Genomic DNA, 18,506 nt, shown 5'->3' with positions numbered 1-18,506 from the left:
TGTACCCCAAAATATTCCTGTTCCCCATGTCTCGACCAAATTCTCTTTATTGAATCTATTTTTTCTTCCCAATAGCTCTGTTTCATCAAAATCAAGAACTGTTTTCCTGAATATAGACAGGACTCTGATATTAAAAAAAAAAGGACACTACCAACCCACCCCTCCTAACCAAAATAATGCAATTACATATCTGGTTTTGAGTCTCCTTTGTACACACACACTCCAGAAAACTAACAGAAATATTACCATTCATTTATTAATTCACTTTTCAGAAAAATATATAAACTACATATAAAAAGTAAAACCAGGCAATAAAAATATTTTCCAAGTATTGAGCAATTTAAACAACATTAAAATCTTCACCTCACATCTTTGAAACATGTCCTGGGTAAGAACAGTAATAAACTGAGTATATGTGGGTGTCAGCAGGTAACCTTCCACTGGGACCTATCCTGCTAACAGAGCTCAGAGTTTTCTAAGTCATCCCTAGATGAAGAAGCCTTCAGAGCGAGGTGTCAGCTGGCTCAGCAGGGGCAAACACCTCTTCCCAGGTATAATGTGCCAGGTTCACAGGCTGCCGCAGCCAGGGATCCTCTGCCAGCATGGCAAGAGTCATGCGCTGCTCTGGAACGGGGTGCAGGAGCCCGGCCATCAGATCCATGAGACCTGGGCAGGGACAGCAGAGAACGGCTCAGGCTGGATTTTAGGCAGGTTGGGAATGAGAGATACAGTCTATGTTCAAAGAATGACAAATTTCCCAAACTCTGCTGCACTGAGCAGCTTTCCAAATCATCACAGAACACATTAGGGAGCATTTCTTCTGTCTTCCCCTTTATTTGGGGTGAAAAAACACTGCTTATACTTTCCCAAGAGATCTGCTCCTTTTGAAAAGCAAATGGGAAGAGCTCACCTTCTGACACAGGGCGAGGAGGACTCAGCACAGCTGCCAAGGCCTCCTCCAGCTCACAGAAGGGATTCTCCCCAAGCACCAGGGTGTAAAGGGTGATGCCAAGCGACCACATCTCCAGCTCAGGGCCATGGTACCTGTGCAGAGATAAGCTTGCTTAAACTCAGACTGCAAGTACAGAGCTACATGCTAAAGAAAGTGAAAAGAAAAAAAAGGACCTTGACAGCCCTTGTTTCCAATTTTTATTTTAACACAGGAAGTTTGTGAGAATTCTAAGAAGGTTCTCATATGTTTGAGGAGCATTATCCTTCTCCAGGAAATAAAACCAACCGCAGAACCATCAACCAGTTTCTGTTGATGAGTATGTGTAACATGCACCCAGACTTCCACATACGTACGTAAGCTGGTGACAAGAGCTTACCCCTCCACCTTCTTCATCATCAGCCAAAACTGTCAAGTAAATATTTAACTGCAAGAGCAAACACATCCTCCCAGCCCTTTCAAAACAAAAGTTACATGGAAACAACTATTAACTATCTCAATTCCATCTGAGAAAACATGCCAGTTCCTTCACACAGTAAGAGGTGGAACTCCCAGGGCAGAGCTGCTTGCTTCACCTTTCATCTCATTCCCAGCAGGAATTTCCTCTCTTCCTTGCATTGCTTCCCCCACACTCCTTTAGGAGGAGGACCCATGGAAACAGCTGTGAGGCAGGAGCAAGATCCATGCAGGGATGTACAATTACAGCAGTGCCACCCGTGATGGGGAGGCTTCCTTGTGGAGCAGCTACGAGAGCACCAGCTGCCAGGTACAGAGCACTTGGAGAGGGAAAGAAGAGGGAAGAGAGGCAAGATTTAGGTAGCACATCCAAGACAGCAGCAGAGAAGCTCTAAGACAAGAATCCTTGAGTCCTGAGGAGTACAAAAATCAGTGGGGAGATGAACAAGGACCAAACTGCAAAAATTCAAATAGAGGGAAGCACATAGAAAAGAGAACAGAGAGGATGAGAGTGGGAGGATACAAAGCACAGACATGCAAGGAGAAGGTGCTATCAACTGCAATACTTGCTTACTCCACCTCTCTGAAAGAGCAGCCTTTGCTAGAGAGAGCCTGACAGCAGTTTTAGAAACACCTTTGTACACATTCAAGCTTTTACAACTTGATTTCTGTCACTAGAGTGCCCTACTTTGTATGCACTCAGACCTTCACAGTGATTTCTGCCACTGCAGTGCCTTAAATCTCACTGCAGTTTCCTGTGGTTGGGTAATCTAGCAGCATTCCAATGGCACAGCAGCTTGCCTTCTGTTCCAGCCCTGCCCACATGGGTTATTTTTGGTGTGATGGCACAAAAATGACTTTTCAGAGGGTGACATACGGTTTGCCAGACAGCACTTCTGGTGAGCAGTATTCAATTGTCCCACAGAAGGTATAAAATAATTTCCCAGGTTCCAGGTAGGCAGCCGAACCAAAATCCACTAATTTAATTGTGAAATCTTCAGCAATGACAATATTTTCATCCTTGATATCTCTGTGAAGGATGTTCCTACAGTGGAGATACCCAACAGCTGACACAAGCTGGAAGAGACAGAAGGAACTAGGTGTTACTACACAGAGTCCCTGAATAGTTGATGTAGCATCACAGCTCTCCCAGAGTCACATTTTGGCTTGTTTTGACACTGCCTAAACAAGATATACATCCTAATTATGGTAACTGCAAATGGCCTCAGGCCTGCCTGTCATCATTGCTGCAGTGCTCTTGGAAGAGACACTTTAAAGAGCCTTTGCTGCTTTCATCTCACAGATGTGCAGGAGGAGGGGATGCTGCAGTCAGGATGTGATTGAGAGCATTGGAGCTCGCTGCTACAATCCTGCAAGTTCCTCTATTTTTATCCCAGCTTCATTTGGAGGGTCCTTTGGTTTCTCCAGAAGGATATTACTGTGTGCCTTCCATGCTGCAGGATGACAAAGCATTTGAGAGCCAAGTTTGGTATAAATAACATAGTCACTCCTAAACTCCATTCTTTTTCCAGCACGATTCATGCTTTAATGCCATAATTAAGGATAATATGAGAATGATATCACCGTGGAGATGAGCCTGACTCCTACAATGTTTTTAACAAGAAAAGCAGATGGCTGAGGGAGAAAAGTTTCTATTTATAATACAAATGTGCCTCTGCAGAGAAATGCAGTGCAGATCTGAGGGAACAATTCAGCCTTACAAACCCCAGGCTGGGTTAAGGAAAGGGCTGATCACAAGGCTAAAGGGACACCTTTGGCATCAGCACCCGAGGTGAGGGCAGGGTGGGCACAGCGAGGGTGTGTGGCGGGGTGACCGCAGGCACAGCAATTCCTGCATTACCCTAGAGCAAGGAATTTACTCCAAAACTCCTGAGGGGAAATTACCTGGGGACTGCTGTTGTGCTTAACTCACTAAACAAAGTACAGTTCAGCCCTCAGGCAAGCTCCTGACTTATGGGAAACTACCCTGAGTTACTTTGCATTATGCCACCTTCAAATCCAATATAATTTCTTGATTTAAAGAGCAGAGTCCTTTACTCCCGTAACCAATCTAAACTAAGCGCTGAAGTAAGTGAAAACGTGGCTTTTTGCAGGCTTGGGGCAGCTTCTGTGAGTTTTCCTCCTCCCTCAGAGGAAATGTGAGTGCTACATGAATGGTGTCTGGGTGCCAGGGGCTGTGTGCTGTCCTGGTAACAGCTGAGGGGCCATGGCTACACAGGAAACCCTCACAGGCTGTAAGGTCCTGGAAAGGCTTCTTAGATGTTTCTAAGTAAACCTTAACAAGGTTTCTGCAGGCAGCATTTCAATCAGCCCTACAGAATGGTGGGGAAAGGTTCTGCAAGTATAGAGCACAACTCCAGTGCCAGTTATTAGCCACTATATATATATATATATATATATATATATATATATATATATATATATATATATATATATATATATAAGAGGAACAGAATCCTGGTTCTTACATTAACCAATTCTCACCTGCATGCAGCAATTCTGCTCTCACCTGTCTGAATATATAACTTGCTAATGGCTCATCCAAGTTGGGCTGATTATCAATAAATGTAAAGAGGTCCAGACCAGATCCATGCTTCTCCATCACCAGTTGGAAGAAGCATTCATTTTCAAATACATCCAGCACCTATAAATAAAAGACTTGTTTAATCATGTGCTTCATCATCAAAAATTGTCTTTTTTTTAACAAAGACTGTTCTCCTCTTGGAGATTTAATTGGTGTATATTATAATCTTTAAAGTCTCATTTCACTGGGCACAAATGTTTCTTGAATTGTACAGAATTAAAACTGGAAGCACAATTAAATCCAAGAGGAATTCTTTCTGAAGCAAAAAAACCAACCAACCAACAAACCAACCAAGCAACCAAAACAACACCAACAACTCCAAAACCAAAACCAACAACCTCAAAACAAAGAGTATGAAACAAGATGTGTCCAGATTATTTACTGAACTAGTACATGTTCAAATGTGACATCGCACTTCCAAGATATGGCTCTTATCTTGAAATAGCTTTTTTTTCTGTTAAGAATCACATCTTCAGATCACTTTGGGGTAAAAGTGTGGAAGCAAGCAACAATCTGCTGTGTCACACCCTCCAAAACAAAGCAGGATAAACAGGTTCCTTTCTCTCCTGAAAAGACAGATTTGGTACAGGACACCTCACTCCTGAAGAGGAACACCAGACACCCAGGATGCAAACAAACCACCTGGTGCAGTGCAAACTGCATCAGTTCCCAGCCACTGTACCTTAATGATACTGGGGTGCTGCAGCTTCTGCAGGATTGCAATTTCTTGAGTGACCCTCCCCAGGTCAGGATCATCCACCCAGCAGTCCTCCAGCACCCTCTCCTTCCAGATGAACTTTACAATAACCTACACAGACAACAGCATTCAGCATCATGTGCCAAAGCATGGCTTGGAGTGTCAGGGAAGTTAATTTCCAGGAAATCTGTTAGTGCCTCATATTACTAGAAGAGGAAGTAACCCCAGGTGAATAGCTTAGAGTATATCTGAATGTGTTTCAATTGATTTATTCCTAGAAGCTAAATGATACACATAAATGGAATATATTTTTGCTGCTCTGAACTCCAAAGGCTTTGGCAAGCCAGCTCTCTTATCAACCAGTTACAGCACGTGGGTGCAGTGAGGGAAATGAGCACTAAACATCCATGCAAGACAAACACCAGAACTTGCCCTCTGAGCACCCAAAATACTTTTCCTGAAAAAGAGGAGGTGCCATCATCTCAACATGTCTACTCCCCATTCTTGAGTCATGGCACAATAAAGATTTTGAGGTTTGCCATTCTCTTTAGTAACAGAAGACTAACACCTCTAATTCTGTTAAGATTAATGTCTACTTCTTTCAACAGGTTCAATTAGCTGCATTAATTAGCTCATTAACTCATTCTGCACCTGTTGTCTCAGGTAACATTTATGCACAACATCAATGCAAATATTTTGCTATCCTGTTTCCATCACAGATTTCTGTTTAAACAAAACCAAACCCCAAACTACCAAAGAGAAGCTTTTGACAGTATAATGTTAACAGAATATGGATGCTCTGACCTTACAGTTTTCATTCTAAATTATTATTGCAATAGGGCAACAGGAAATACTTCACCTCCTGGTGATCTTTCTTGCTCCTGGCACTCCAGACAAAGCCAAAAGAGCCTTTGCCAATAAGATTGAGAGTGCTGTAATTTTTTGCATATTCTCCCTCACATGCTCTTAATCCTTCAAGATCTTCAGCTCTTGTGGAATTGTTGAAAAGTGAAGCTGATCTGATGGCCTAAGTACAGATACATAGGTTACAACAGCAGCAAAAAATGACCAGCCACAGAACCACATTTATAAAATTAATAAATACTGAAAAGAACATGCACATCTGCACGCATAGATAAAATGAAGAATCTTTGGTTCTGATAGTGGGAACTGCACTATACATACATACATACATACATACATATATATATGATAGTGAGTATCCTGCAGTTTGGAACTGCACTGTTCAGGCTGGAAAGGTAACTACACTAAGCCCCACACCAGATGTGTTACAAAACAGCAATTGAGATTTTATCTTAGTATATTAAAAAAAAAAAAAAAGTAGGGAAAAAAAGAAACAGCAACATCCACCCCACCAACTCATGTCATTAATTTGAAAATCTTCTTGACTTCAGCTTCAGCTTAGCAGTCAAACAAGGAGAGAAATGCTCAATACTCAAAGGTAGGATTGCTTACTTCTCCAAGACTTTTAGTAGAGAGATCAGCAACAGACTGGGAAGAGTTTGCCAGGCTGGCAAGCAAATGCTGAGTCTTTGCTACAGCTTCCTTTTGGCTCTGTGAAATGTCTTTCACCACCCAGACACAGAAAAGCACAGTGGGATCCTGCAGCTCTGCACATTTCACCTCAAAGAGTATGCCTGTAGAAACAGGTGAGGAAATGAAAAGGGTAGAATGTAGCTTTAGTGTTGAACGAGACAGCAGACATTTTAGGACAAAATCCAGAGCTCTTGACAAAAAGTTCAGAATTTGGGAAACAGCTGCTCAGTAAAGAATCATTAGAGGGGCTGACACCAGCACAGCTATTCTAGAGGTACCAATCAGCTACTTCCAGCAGAGATTTGTCAGTTTCCAATTGTGATTATTCATTTCACACTGTTATTCTAGACTACATAAAAAGAGGGATTTTATTCAACAAGCCACTGATTGCAGCTGAAGGAGTGAATGAAGCAAATTCCATTATGCAATTTTAATGCAATTTACAGTTTTACAGTGGAGTTTGTATTTTCTGTTCAGAAAAAGTTATCAGGTTCACACTTTTTAATTGTGTTTTGAGAGTATATCTGACTTTTCAGTATGGATTTAATTTCTTACCAACTTTGTATTTTGTACCACCTCCTTTTCTGATACCCTCTGGGTAGACTTAAATACCATTTGTTTTTTCTTCTAGATGCTGCTTCCTTCCTCTCCACTGTGAGCTTCTAACCAGAACTGTCTGCATTCTGCAAAACTGTGGGTGAAAAGGAGCACCTCAGTAAGAGTCTGGGAAGGGGACAAGGTTTCACTTACTGAATTGTGAACCATCTCTGTGACAGCAATTCCCAATGTAGCTGCCTTCCAGAATCTCCCAGGTCGAAAGAGCTGCTGGATTTAGCCTGCCTTCTTGTTTCACTGGGGTGGATGTTACTTTGATCTTCATATTTTGCTGCCTGAGGAACTGACAGTGTTCTTCAGGCCTACCTTTGCTTTTCAGGGGATTTCTGTTGGAGTTGTCCCCCACAGTTTCTGCAAGGGTTTCAGATTTCTCAGGAAATGCTTTGCAGGATTCCTCAGAGTTTTGTAAATGCCTTCTGGAGGCCAGCCATCCAGAATCAGCTTCTGTGGCAACACCACTCAGCAGCTGCTTTCCTTGATGAGTGGAAAAGGCACCGTTGGTCTCAAATAGCACATTGGAGTCCACTGCATCAGAGCAACATCCTCCTACAGGAGCTGCAGCAACACCTAAAGAATTGTCTGAGTTCCCCTTGACACCAGCATTCAGTCCCAGTACCTCAAGACAAGAGCAAATACAGTTCAGTTCAGATTCTTTCACATCTTCAGAGGTTGTGGCAGCTCCTGGTGCAGAAGCACTGCAGCCTGTTTTATTTCCTGAGCAAACATCACAGTCATTGTTTCTTTCACGTGCAAAGAAGGTTGAAGGATCATTTAGCAGGCAGCTGTCAACAACAATATGCTCGAGGCTGGAATGTTTTGCATCACACATGGAGTTTGTTTTTGACACCTGCCCTGGAACCATGTGGCTTTTCAAGTCTTGTCTGCAGTTCAGAGCTGTCCCAGGCCACGGCTCATCCACTGTTGGTGTTCCAGGTGAGTTACAAGTGGCTTCAGAAGGCAGCTTCACTGGGTCACAGGATGCTGCATTTAGATTGTCTTCTAGTCTGGAACAAACAGGCAACCAGGCAACAGTTACTGCAGGAGATCCTGCACTATGACTGCTTCTCTCTGCAATCTCAAAGTTCTGACCTAAATCCCACGGTTGTGAGTCAGGTGGTGTGAGAGAGAGCCTTGCAGAGAGCATCTTTTGAGAATTACTTGATCCTGAAGTTTCCTGTTCTATTCTGTGCCACTGCTCTGATTGTGTCAAGCCAGCTTTTGGAATAAAGCTCTGTGGTGGGCTGAGAGCCCATCTGTAGCAAGGTTGTCCTCAGTGCAAAGATCCAAAGTTATCACCAACATCATGATTACAAAATAAGAAAACTGTCCTACTGTATAATTCCCATTTAAATACGGTCACTATTTAAAACCTGGACCAATAGTTTTATTTCAAGTTTAAAAGCAAAAGGCAGAAAGCTGTTTGCATAGGCATCCAAAATCCTGACAAATTTACCAAAGAAGAGTAGGTACACTCAAATGGAACTCTTTCCCTAGGGATAATTTCCTTCTCTAGCTTAATTTCCAAATATAGATCATAAACTATTTACCACCACAAAAAAACCCCCTAATACACATGGGAGGTGCTTTGCCAGTTGATGGGGGTGATGGAATGGGCACAGACACCAATGGAAAGAATGGTCTTATTTTACCATTAATATTGAGACAACACAGAAGAAAAAAGATACATTTGATATAACAATAAAGTTATTACCCACTCAGCTTTAGCAACAAGCAAAAATAAGCAATGTGATTCATCTGATCATTACTACAGGAGAAAGAAAAGTGATTGAGAAAGATCCATCACCAATTGCCTAAATACTTTACCATCATCCAGAGTCTGCAATTGCTGGGAAGCACCTTTTTTTTCAGTGAGGATCTGGAGAACTCTTCCCAGCAGTTGGGAAAATCCCATGCAGTGCATCCACTTGTAGGTGAGGTCTCCAAGTTTGCCCAAAAAAGGGGTCCAGCTTTATAGGCCCAAATCAAACAGTCCAAATTACTTGTTCACCTTTTTGTGCAGAAAACGTCTGGTTCTGAAGGCCCACTTCCCAACCAGCCAGGGCCGGGAGGGTTTTGCCTAGAATATTCTACTAACAAGCCTCCAGGGATATCTGTTGGGACAATTTCTTAATATACCTTACACAAGGTCATACAAACGTCCCTACAACTGCAGGTTTGACATTAAGAACAACTAATATAAATGTTTCGATCACATATTTTTAACCAAAGAACCTTGATGGTATTAATAACATCATGCTCAAGATTCATCTTGTAAGTCAATTTGGTGCTTAGGCCTGCTGTTCAGGCCTCAGCAGGATGCTTGCAGTCCTGAAAACAGAAGTCCCCTTGTCTGTCCAACAGGAGATGGATGTCTCCGTCCATCAGGGTTTGGAGATATGCTTTGACAGAAACCCAAGTCCTGAAAAAACAGCTATTGCCCAGCTATCAGTAATATTTTAGACTAAATCAATTAGTTTTATGTTAGGCCATTAATAATGGAACTGTTTAGGAAGTGTGCAGAATATCTACATTGGGTCACTTGTGTGATGATTTTTAAAATGACCACATTTCAAACCTTTTTATCCACCTAAAGTGTTTGCTTAAAATACTCACTGATTTCCAGAATTAGACCATGTTCAAAAATCTCTAACAGGGAAAATACAAAAGCTTAATACAGCTTTATAGAGTTCATATAAATACATAAGAAATAAAAGAATGCAGAACTGTACCTTTAATAATCCATCCATGGCACAAGGTATTTTGCAAACATTTTCATAAGTAAAAATGCAGCATAGAAAAGCAATGAAGCAGAGCACTTACAGTCCTTACAATATGATATAAGAGATGTAAACCAGGAGAGCACAGAAAATGACACTATCAGCCACTTTAAAAAGCAGCAAGAGCTGTGCTATAATAGTCTTTACTTTAAAGTGGATAGTAAATAGTTACTGTGGCGGAGAAAACCACAACTGTAACAGAGCTGTAGCTAGATTTGTTAATGTGGAAGGCTTAAAATTTGACTTAGGGTAGGCCATGAGCATGAGATATGTACTTCTACAGAATTTCTAACCTTGTGACAGGAAAAAGACCTGCAAATGTACAAGAAAAAATGGCTGGACTTCAGTAACACAGTACCCTGTTTTAATGGATGACCTGACAGTTACACCAAGCACCAGAAGGAATAACGCTTCGAATTCCCTCCAGGTAACCTGACTTCAGTGCAACACCAGCTGGAAGGAGATAAACATCCACTGTTTATGATTAGGGAGCCAAATTACCTTAGTCTGGATGAAACATTTGGTCCCCTTTAGAGCTGGAATTTCTGTAACTTTACAATGGTAGCTTGTGCAAATAGAAATAAAAATCTAAGGCAGGGAGAGCTCAGCCTGTCTTGCAAACAGCACTCAGATTCTAAAGACAGTAAAGCATAGAAGGCTCTTGCTACACCCTCCCACAGACATCAAACAGGTGAAAAAATCAGCTTTTGCTGGTGATTGCCATCACAGCTCTTCATTTTCCCAAGTGAATATAGAGTCTGTGAAATGCCTACCTATTATTGGGGGTGGATGCTGCTTCAGGAGGTGAGGGAGGAGAAAAGAAACTGGTCCCATTCTTTTGTTTATTCTCATCATATATTAATTTGTCATCTCTGTGGTGTTGCTCCAATTTCTGCTCTTCATCTCTTGACAGAAGGTGTGCTAAAGATGCAGCCAAGAAACTGCTCTCTGTACCAAACAGGAAACAAAACCACACCAATTTAAACTTTTATATTTAGGCTTCAGAGGCTACAGTGACTAAAAATAACCTCTCAACTGCCTTGGTCTGTCTTTTCCCTAAGGAATTGAGTACAAAAGGCTTGATTGAGGCAAAACAGTCAAAAGACAAAGCATTCCACTCTACTTTGATAAATCACCACATGCAGGAATCTGCATGTTTTAGGGCTGCCAAAATTTGCTTTTCTAGCAGAGCTTTTGGGCAGATATTGGTATCATGCATTAGCTACTTGAAGTTCAGAGGCCTAAAAAATGACAATAATATAAAGAGACTGTAATTAGAATGATCATACAGCAGCAGCATTAAAAAAAAAAAAAAATAAAGCTCAAACCACACATATACAGCCCTTTCCAAACCCATATAATGGAAAGGCTTGGACTGGATTTATGTAACTCATTGAAGCTATAAGATTAAAAAACAGAGTTGAAACATGTTTGAAAAAAGAGGAAATTAAGGTCTTTCCTTCCCCAGTGACAACAGATCAGAAGAAAAACATGAGTTTGGAAGAGGAAGTAACCAAGTATTATTGCTGCAGAAGAAGGTAATGAGTGAACAAATCTAGATTTGAATTTAGAACAATGTTTAATTAGTAACAGCTGAGTGCTAACAATGCTTCCTCACCGAAGAACTGAACTACTCCTAGATTAGGGGCATAATTTCATCAAAGAATTACCTAAGAAATTGTACACTGTCTACTAGCTCTTTTTTGCTCCAATCGGGTGCATTAGTTTCAGCACAGATGTGCATTTCGAAGCAAAGAGAAAAAAAAATAGGGGGGAAAAAAGGAGACAAAACCAGCCTAAAATGTGATATGGATGAAGGCATGAACTTGCTGGTGTTCTCTGTGTTGGGCAGAGCTGGCTGGAAAAGACAGATACGGAAACACGAGGCTTCTTTGCTTCTGTTTATTCGTGCTGTGTTCAAAGAAGTCAAATTTTGGTAAATTCTGATGCAAACCGCATCAGAGGAATAAGTGATGCCTCCCTGATTGAAATACAGCAACCATAACATTGACTATTAGCCAGCAGCACAAGCCAATTCAGAATATTAGATTTTTCCCTTAAAATATTAATCCTAAGTAGCGACAGCTCCGCGGCAATACAGTCACAAAAGCTGTATTCTTCACATTTTAAAATACCACTGGGTCCTAGCAGGGAAGGGAGGGAGGGAGGGGAAGTGCTTAAGTACAAAGTGTTCTCTATTCTCACTGTAATTTCCAAATTGGATATTCCGCTTTATCTTCTTGGCAACAGAGAGAGGAAGCTCAATCTTAGGTGAACAATTCTCTTTACCTGAGGTTATAGTGGAAACCTGATTTTAAAACTGCATGGAGGGGCATTGCTTTTATGAAGAATGTTCTCTTTTTTGTGGGTGAACCTCTTGTCTCTGCTCATTTCCCCTCGCTTACAGCGGCCAGAGCCAGCTGTATGGCAGGCACTGACACCTTCAAAAAGGCACTCACCTTCTGTCCCTGTGGGATCATCCAGATGAGGTAAAGGCAAAGAACAGCCACTACTTCTTTCCATGTTGTTATAGAAACCAGGGATCAGGAATGTAATGTTCTAAAACAAAGAACAAAACCGTATAAAGCTAAGCCAGCTCTCACAGGATGGGGGCAAATGCTGACAATCTGTGTCTGTGAGCCTGAGTCTCATGGACAGCCAGGCAACAGTGATCCACATGACCAGTGGAGAGCATAGAACTGTGCAGCTTGCTTTGGGCTACTTGAAATCCATAGCAGCTCCTCAGCACTGCAAGTCTCAGCAATTCCAGCATGGGAATTTGCATGTCATCCCACACCTCACTCACTAAACATGTGAAACACAGGGGTTTTGTGATGGCAAGGAGTGTAAAACAGCTTCACAATTCCAGTGGCTATGCTGCCACATGTATCAGTCTTCTGGGAGGACGTTAACTTATCTTACCTTGCCCAACAGATCTTTCTTCTCATAACCAAAGAGCATTAAAGCAAAACTATCCGTGATGCCGCAGATGATTCCATCTGGCTGGACAGTGATAAGACCACTGATGGTGGAGAAAACCACAACGGTGGCAGAGTACTGATAGCCCGGGAGAGAGCCTTCTGTCTGTGGAATCTCCTCTTTCTGCACTGCTGCTGGCTCCTCCTCCAGATGGCTGACTTCCAGCTTTAAACTGAGAGGAAACATGGTACCCTCTCTGCATCGGCCTGCAGCTCGCTGGATCCTGAGGTTCTAAATCAAAGCAAAAAAACCCAACCAAACAAAACTCAAACAGAAAACCTCTAACTGACCAAATGTTTTGGGTTTATTGCATTTGTTCATATAAAATGACACAGGAATTCTCAGGAAAAAGGAGCAGGAAAAGAAAAGGAACCGATCTTGTGAGTATCAAAATGAACAACATCTGTTGTTCACTGGATTTGGAATCCAGTGTTGAACTACTAAATAAATATCCTGAAGATAGAGACCAGTCTATGCTGCAGCTTTTCAACAAATTAGGCATTCATAAGAAGGACTCCTTCAACTCCCTGTCTGCCCATTTCCATGGCATTTGCAAGACCTGGGTATTCTTTCACTCCTCAGACAGACATGACTGAAATGGCTTAAAGAATTAAAAGGAATCTTTAAGAGCTTACAGAGAGAGCACAGTATCTTACAAAGCTAGGACTGGAGAAAACTGCCTTTGACCAGAGCAGATTCCATGGCATGGTCTCATCCCAGGTTAGGAACCCTTCAGACAGCAGCTCCACAAAAAGGCAGCCCACCCTTTTCCAGGGGAATGAGGCTTCTCTCTGAAAAGGCTTTCTTCTGTTATGTAGGGAGGGAAAGCAGCATGCACTCCAAATGGGAAGGTTATGGAAGAATGAGGCTGGTGCTTGTACTATACCTTTGGGATTTTTTTGCCCAGAGGAGGGATCTGCACAGAAGGAATCAGGTCCTTTATGTGGAGTCCAACTACTGCTTCCAATGTTGGGTAGCCATGGAGATGAGCATAAAGGAGATCACACGATGTAATTTTTCCCTGGGGAGGAAAAAATTTACAGGATTGTTAAAATTTTAACATTTTAGCCACAGTCCACTCAATGCTTTGACAATGGCTTCTGCAGTTACCTAAGGAATGGCAGGAAATTTCATTCTGCAATATTTTGGTGGACACAACTCACTCAGTAAAAACAGACACAGCATAAACCAGTATTCCCATATCACTGTACAGGGAGCCTGTCCTTTGCCCAGGAGAGAGGTAAAGGTGTCCAGTGCTCCTCACAGAACTGTTCCGCAGCCAGATGATCCCTTCACAAGGACATCCATACCCCCAAGTATCGACCCCCTGCCAAATCAACCCTGCTCAAGGATAAGACACCCCCTGAGGAGAGAGAGTGCATTTCTGTGTTGTCAAACACATCAAGCTGAGCCTCACCAGAGATCCATGCACAGCTTCTGCATGCACAGCCCTGCTGTCAGGCCCTGCCATGGGCACACTCCATGTTCACAAAGAGCAACCTGTGCCTGCTGCCTTTCAGACACCTTCCAGTCCCACACAAACTCTCACAAATTACAATCTAGTTTGCTTCTTAGGAAAACACTTACATCAGCCGTGAAGGAAACATGAGCTGAAAGTCTCTCCACTGGTTCCAGCACGACCACACAACGCTGGGTGTCCTTGCTTCTTATTTGCCTCAGCCAGACTGAGACAGGGATCTTCTCATTGAGGTGGCCAAGAACATCCACCTTCCCACCAGATTCAGAAATGGAGACATGACTTACTTAGACTGTGGTTACTTAGAAGAAATTTCAAACAGGAGTAAGATACTGAGCCAAGACACCTCCCTATCATTATTAGAAAAGCATAATTTCTTGACTACTTTCTAGTATTTTATGGGAACAAACAGTTTTAATACGGAGATTAAAATGTCTGAAAACAATTCACAAAATGTTATTACTTTTGTATAGTCTCTCCCCACCTCAGGAACTCTAAAGGCACAAAGACTTCAGAATAATAAATGTACCACTCTACCACCTTGCATTCAGTGTGAAGTGCCTCTCAGAGATGTCCTATTTAAGGCATGTCCCATGGTGCTAATGAACACTCCCCATTAGTAACACAGTCCTTACTTTCAGCTGCAAAAACAGCAGTTGAATTTCTTTTGGGAGGAGATTCTTCTCAGATCAGGAAATGTTTATTTATCTTATAGCCTGCAAGGCTCGTCCCCAGCCTTTTATGATTTTTATATGATCTTGGCAGGATGGGTTTATGACTTACACAGTGACTCCTATAAAGTATTTGGAACAGCTTAGAATAAGTGCCTCTGTCAGACATTTAATTTTAATTCTCACTGAATCAAACTTAGATCCTTGCCCCTACCCCATACCCAATTGAGGATTCAGGAAGATAAGGCTCTGAGATACCAACAATTTCAGTTCAAAAATAACACACCAGAAAGAATAGGAGCTCATTTTCCAAGGACTCTCTAGTGACAACTCACAATAGCAGCAAAAGAAAATAATATGGAGATTTTCTCATGCAGTTCTCCTATAAATAACCCCATTCTAGGCAAAATATCAATTCCACTCTTTTGCACTAACTACGGTGTTTTTGACACAGACACATCACAGTATTTCAATGGCTTCAACCTTTATAATATGCTCAAGCCAAACTGAGATAATTTAAAATATATTTTTAAGGACCAGACAGTTGGGAAATTTTCCACAACAGACTTTTTCCATGTTAATCAATTAAAAAAAAAAAAAAAACTAATGTCCTTTAAATTCTGGTTTGGTCAAGTCACAGTGACTCCATGTGCTGACAGCTGCAAGGTTCTCATGGGTGTCCCCTTGAATCATCTTTTGCCCTTTGAATTCCCACACCTGCAAACTTTTAAACCAAACAGTCCTGCAAATGACACAATTGCCAAATGTCCACGGAGTTAAATATATCAGGAAACTATGTTATATGTTATATGTTATATGTATATGTTATATGTAGAATATATCAGGAATATAGAAAATGTAAAAGAAAAAAGAAAATCCCAAACCAAAGCCTACAAAACCAATTTATGTGGTGGAGAATAATTCCTTGAACATTTGACATACCACAGCTCCTGAAACCACCGACGAACATTCAGAAGTTTCTAGGTACTCCTCACCCACTGCTTCCCAGGCCTCTTGGCCAGATTTGGATATCAAGTGAGACAGCTTTTGACCAATGAGCTCCTGACTACTGCACCCAAGCAACTTGCAAGCTTGGTCATTGGCCACTAGGATCTAGAAAAGAACAGAAAAAAAACAAACATAAACAAAGAATAATTTTTTTTAAGAGCCCTTCATCCCCTCAGGTTGTTGCTTTAATGTCTTAAAACACCCCTTTCTCCTGGTGGAAATAAAATGGCTCTTTACAATTCTGAGTTCATTATAGATTCTTATTCTAGGACATCCCTTGCCCACACATCTTTTTGGTTAAGAGGTTTTGAGACATTGCTTTCCTTTTAGGTTCCCTGCTTTCTTTTGACTGTAAACAATGACATCCATGGAGGCAAAACTACAGAGCTGTATTTAAAGGCAAAGCCCAGGCAAGCCACAAAATTGCATCCAACCTCAAAAGTGTGCAGTGATCACTCCAGTCACTGGCACACTGGAGCCTGTGCAACGGAGCAAGGTGGGACTCAGTGTCTTCAAAGTGGACAAACCCAAACTGTCAGTTCAAGCTAAAACATGGCACAGCTCTTTAAAGGTATCAGGATCCAATTTCAGATTCCCCTCAGGAACAGAGAAATTCTCTCCATCCCAATGCAAATGAAATGTTTACTGGGGCAGATAAAGAAATCTTGTGCCACCACAAACACATTTCAGGGTTGGTACTTTACAGAGAGAAGGCCTGAAGCACATTCTGCTCTGCCTTTCTTCCCTCATGTCACTTCACAGCTGCATTCTTATAGAACCGTTGAATGCCAGAATGGTTTGGGTTGGACAGGACCTCAAAGACCATCCACTTCCACCCCCCTGCTATGGGCAGGGACACCTTCTACTAGCCTTATCCAACCTAGAACATTTCCAGGGAGTCCACAACCCCCCTGGCCTGTTTGAGAGAAGAATCAACACCTCCTTGCTTCTGCTATTATTTTGTGTATTTTGCTAACTACAACCTGCAATGGAAATAAACTCATCAGCCTTTAGAAGACTACTGAGCTGGAGCAGACTACAAACTGCCTTCATGACACCGATTACCGGCAGATACACAAGATAAAACCAGACATTTTAGCCTGCTATCACACAAGCTGCAGCAGTTATGGGGAGCTTTAGTGCTGTAGGTTGTGCTGCAGGTACCTCTGTTGTGCTGGCATCCACAGTGAAGATGGCTTGCTTTGGGTTGCGTGCAGCAGCTGGGAGGTGCTGGCTGGATTCCTCCACAGCTGGGCTGTGCAAAAAGGAGCAAGAACTTCCAATGGAAGCAGAGAGAGAGGCAGAATCCCACTGAGCCCATGAGTTACGAGTTTTGCTGGTACAAATGTTACGAGCTGTCAGAGAAGACAAACAGTAAGAGCTCCACTTCTCCCCTGTGAAAACATAAAGGTCAGCAGTGTTGCTGTAACAGGAGTATCAGAGGAATGAATTAAAGAAAAAAAAATCCTGTCAGCTGAAGCCACTGTCAAGTAATCCCAAAATACATGCTTCTAGATTTTTAAAGAAATGACAAGAAAATAAAATCAGTGAAACTAGAGAAAGCAGAAACTATCCCAGTAAATTGATCTTTTTGGATCTGGAACATATTAACTCATTCCATACAACTTGCCAACATTCATAAGTTTGAACCAGACTAGTTAACTTTTATTTTTTAACTTAGCAGTTTTTAAAATGTTTTGAAATCTCTGAAAATAAAAACGAAAAGGTCATTAAATAATTGCAGTAAGTGCTCAAGCCCTTATTAAAAACGGCATTAGTTGGAAGCCAATTAAGTGTTCACACTATGTGACATTGAAATACCTGTATCCACACCAATGTTTTAGGCTACAAAGTGCCAAGTGATTGCACTACAGTTTTCAAAGGTTCTGTGAGCACCTGTCTAGTAATGTTTTCCCTAGAAGCTCTCCCAGCCTGCAGCAATCCACGGCTCAGGTGCTCACTGAACAAGTGCATTCTGGCAGATACTTATTGCTGTTATCTCTGTGTTTGGGGAAGGGGAAGATCTGGAACTGCCCAAAAGGTTCACAGGAGCTCAGTCTCACGGCAGAGTGCTCACCAGGCAGTGATGCTCCAAGCTGACAGAGCCCAAAGAGACGGCTTCTCCCGCTTCTGTTGCCCCAGGGGAAGGATCTACTTAGAGTATCAGAGCCATTCAAGTGAGTAAGGACGAAGCCCGCTGATGAAGACAGAAGGGCCCCTTCAGAGGGGCTACAAGCCTTAGCTGCCATGATCACCCTCTGGTCGCCAGGCCACGCCTAGGGAGCCACCATCTGCAAGAGAATCAAAGGACACAGAGTCAGGCCCGCAGCAGGGAGCGACGCTGGCAGGTGACAATGCCTTCCGACCCAGCCACAGCCCTGCAAGCGACAGCAGAACGCTCATTCCTGAGCTCCTGCGCGGTGGTGGTCGGTGTCTGTGGGTATTACCCACAGGTGACTGCTGACCTGGCATCCTGCCCAGGTGAGGGCTCCATCCCTCTACGGATTATTCACGGAAAAGCTGGATTCCATGATCCTGCTGGGTCCCTTCCAAGCCAGACGCGTCTGCAGGACGCGAGTGACCGTCAGGACGCCGCCACCACATTTCTTCGTGTCAGAGCAGCTGAGCGCCCAGCCAGCACCCTCCCCCCTTCCTGCTGGCTTTGAAATCAGCTCCTTTGGGGAACTGGGAAAGGCTCTCGCAGTTCTGAATCAG

The 18,506-nt window shown here is 42.4% G+C and overlaps 1 protein-coding gene across 2 annotated transcripts; it reads right to left on the bottom strand.

The window, feature by feature from the left end:
* Nucleotides 1–242: 242 nt before the first annotated feature.
* PASK (PAS domain containing serine/threonine kinase) lies at nucleotides 243–18,055 on the bottom strand. Of its 2 annotated transcripts, none has more exons than XM_068201254.1 (16): nucleotides 17,869–18,055; nucleotides 16,956–17,185; nucleotides 15,726–15,896; nucleotides 14,223–14,363; nucleotides 13,522–13,656; nucleotides 12,579–12,866; nucleotides 12,116–12,215; nucleotides 10,430–10,604; nucleotides 7,015–7,883; nucleotides 6,184–6,365; nucleotides 5,567–5,734; nucleotides 4,693–4,818; nucleotides 3,936–4,070; nucleotides 2,283–2,482; nucleotides 911–1,044; nucleotides 243–666 (listed from the first exon to the last, which is right to left on the bottom strand). In XM_068201254.1, exons 1-16 carry the CDS (start codon nucleotides 18,038–18,040, stop codon nucleotides 503–505), a joined length of 3,390 nt encoding a protein of 1,129 aa, XP_068057355.1. In that variant the 5' UTR covers nucleotides 18,041–18,055; the 3' UTR covers nucleotides 243–502. The 2 variants fall into 2 exon arrangements, with proteins under 2 accessions (XP_068057355.1, XP_068057356.1); XM_068201255.1 differs by having other exon boundaries at nucleotides 16,956–17,146.
* Between the last annotated feature and the right edge of the window lie 451 nt (nucleotides 18,056–18,506).

Source organism: Anomalospiza imberbis, chromosome 10, assembly GCF_031753505.1.
Source record: "Anomalospiza imberbis isolate Cuckoo-Finch-1a 21T00152 chromosome 10, ASM3175350v1, whole genome shotgun sequence".
Classification (NCBI taxonomy): Eukaryota; Metazoa; Chordata; class Aves; order Passeriformes; family Viduidae; genus Anomalospiza; species Anomalospiza imberbis.
Note: the sequence above shows the minus strand (reverse complement) of the source record. Positions and strands in the feature narration are given on the sequence as shown.

What these genes read in the sequence shown, in the direction of transcription:
- PASK (XM_068201254.1), bottom strand. Translation starts at nt 18,040, where the DNA reads ATGGCAGCTAAGGCTTGTAGCCCCTCTGAAGGGGCCCTTCTGTCTTCA. An exon ending in GCTTGGAGCATCACTGCCTG is followed by an intron (nt 17,186 to 17,868) that starts GTGAGCACTCTG and finishes ATGTTTTCACAG; the next exon opens with GGGAGAAGTGGAGCTCTTAC. An exon ending in CGGTGGTTTCAGGAGCTGTG is followed by an intron (nt 14,364 to 15,725) that starts GTATGTCAAATG and finishes TCTGGTGGGAAG; the next exon opens with GTGGATGTTCTTGGCCACCT.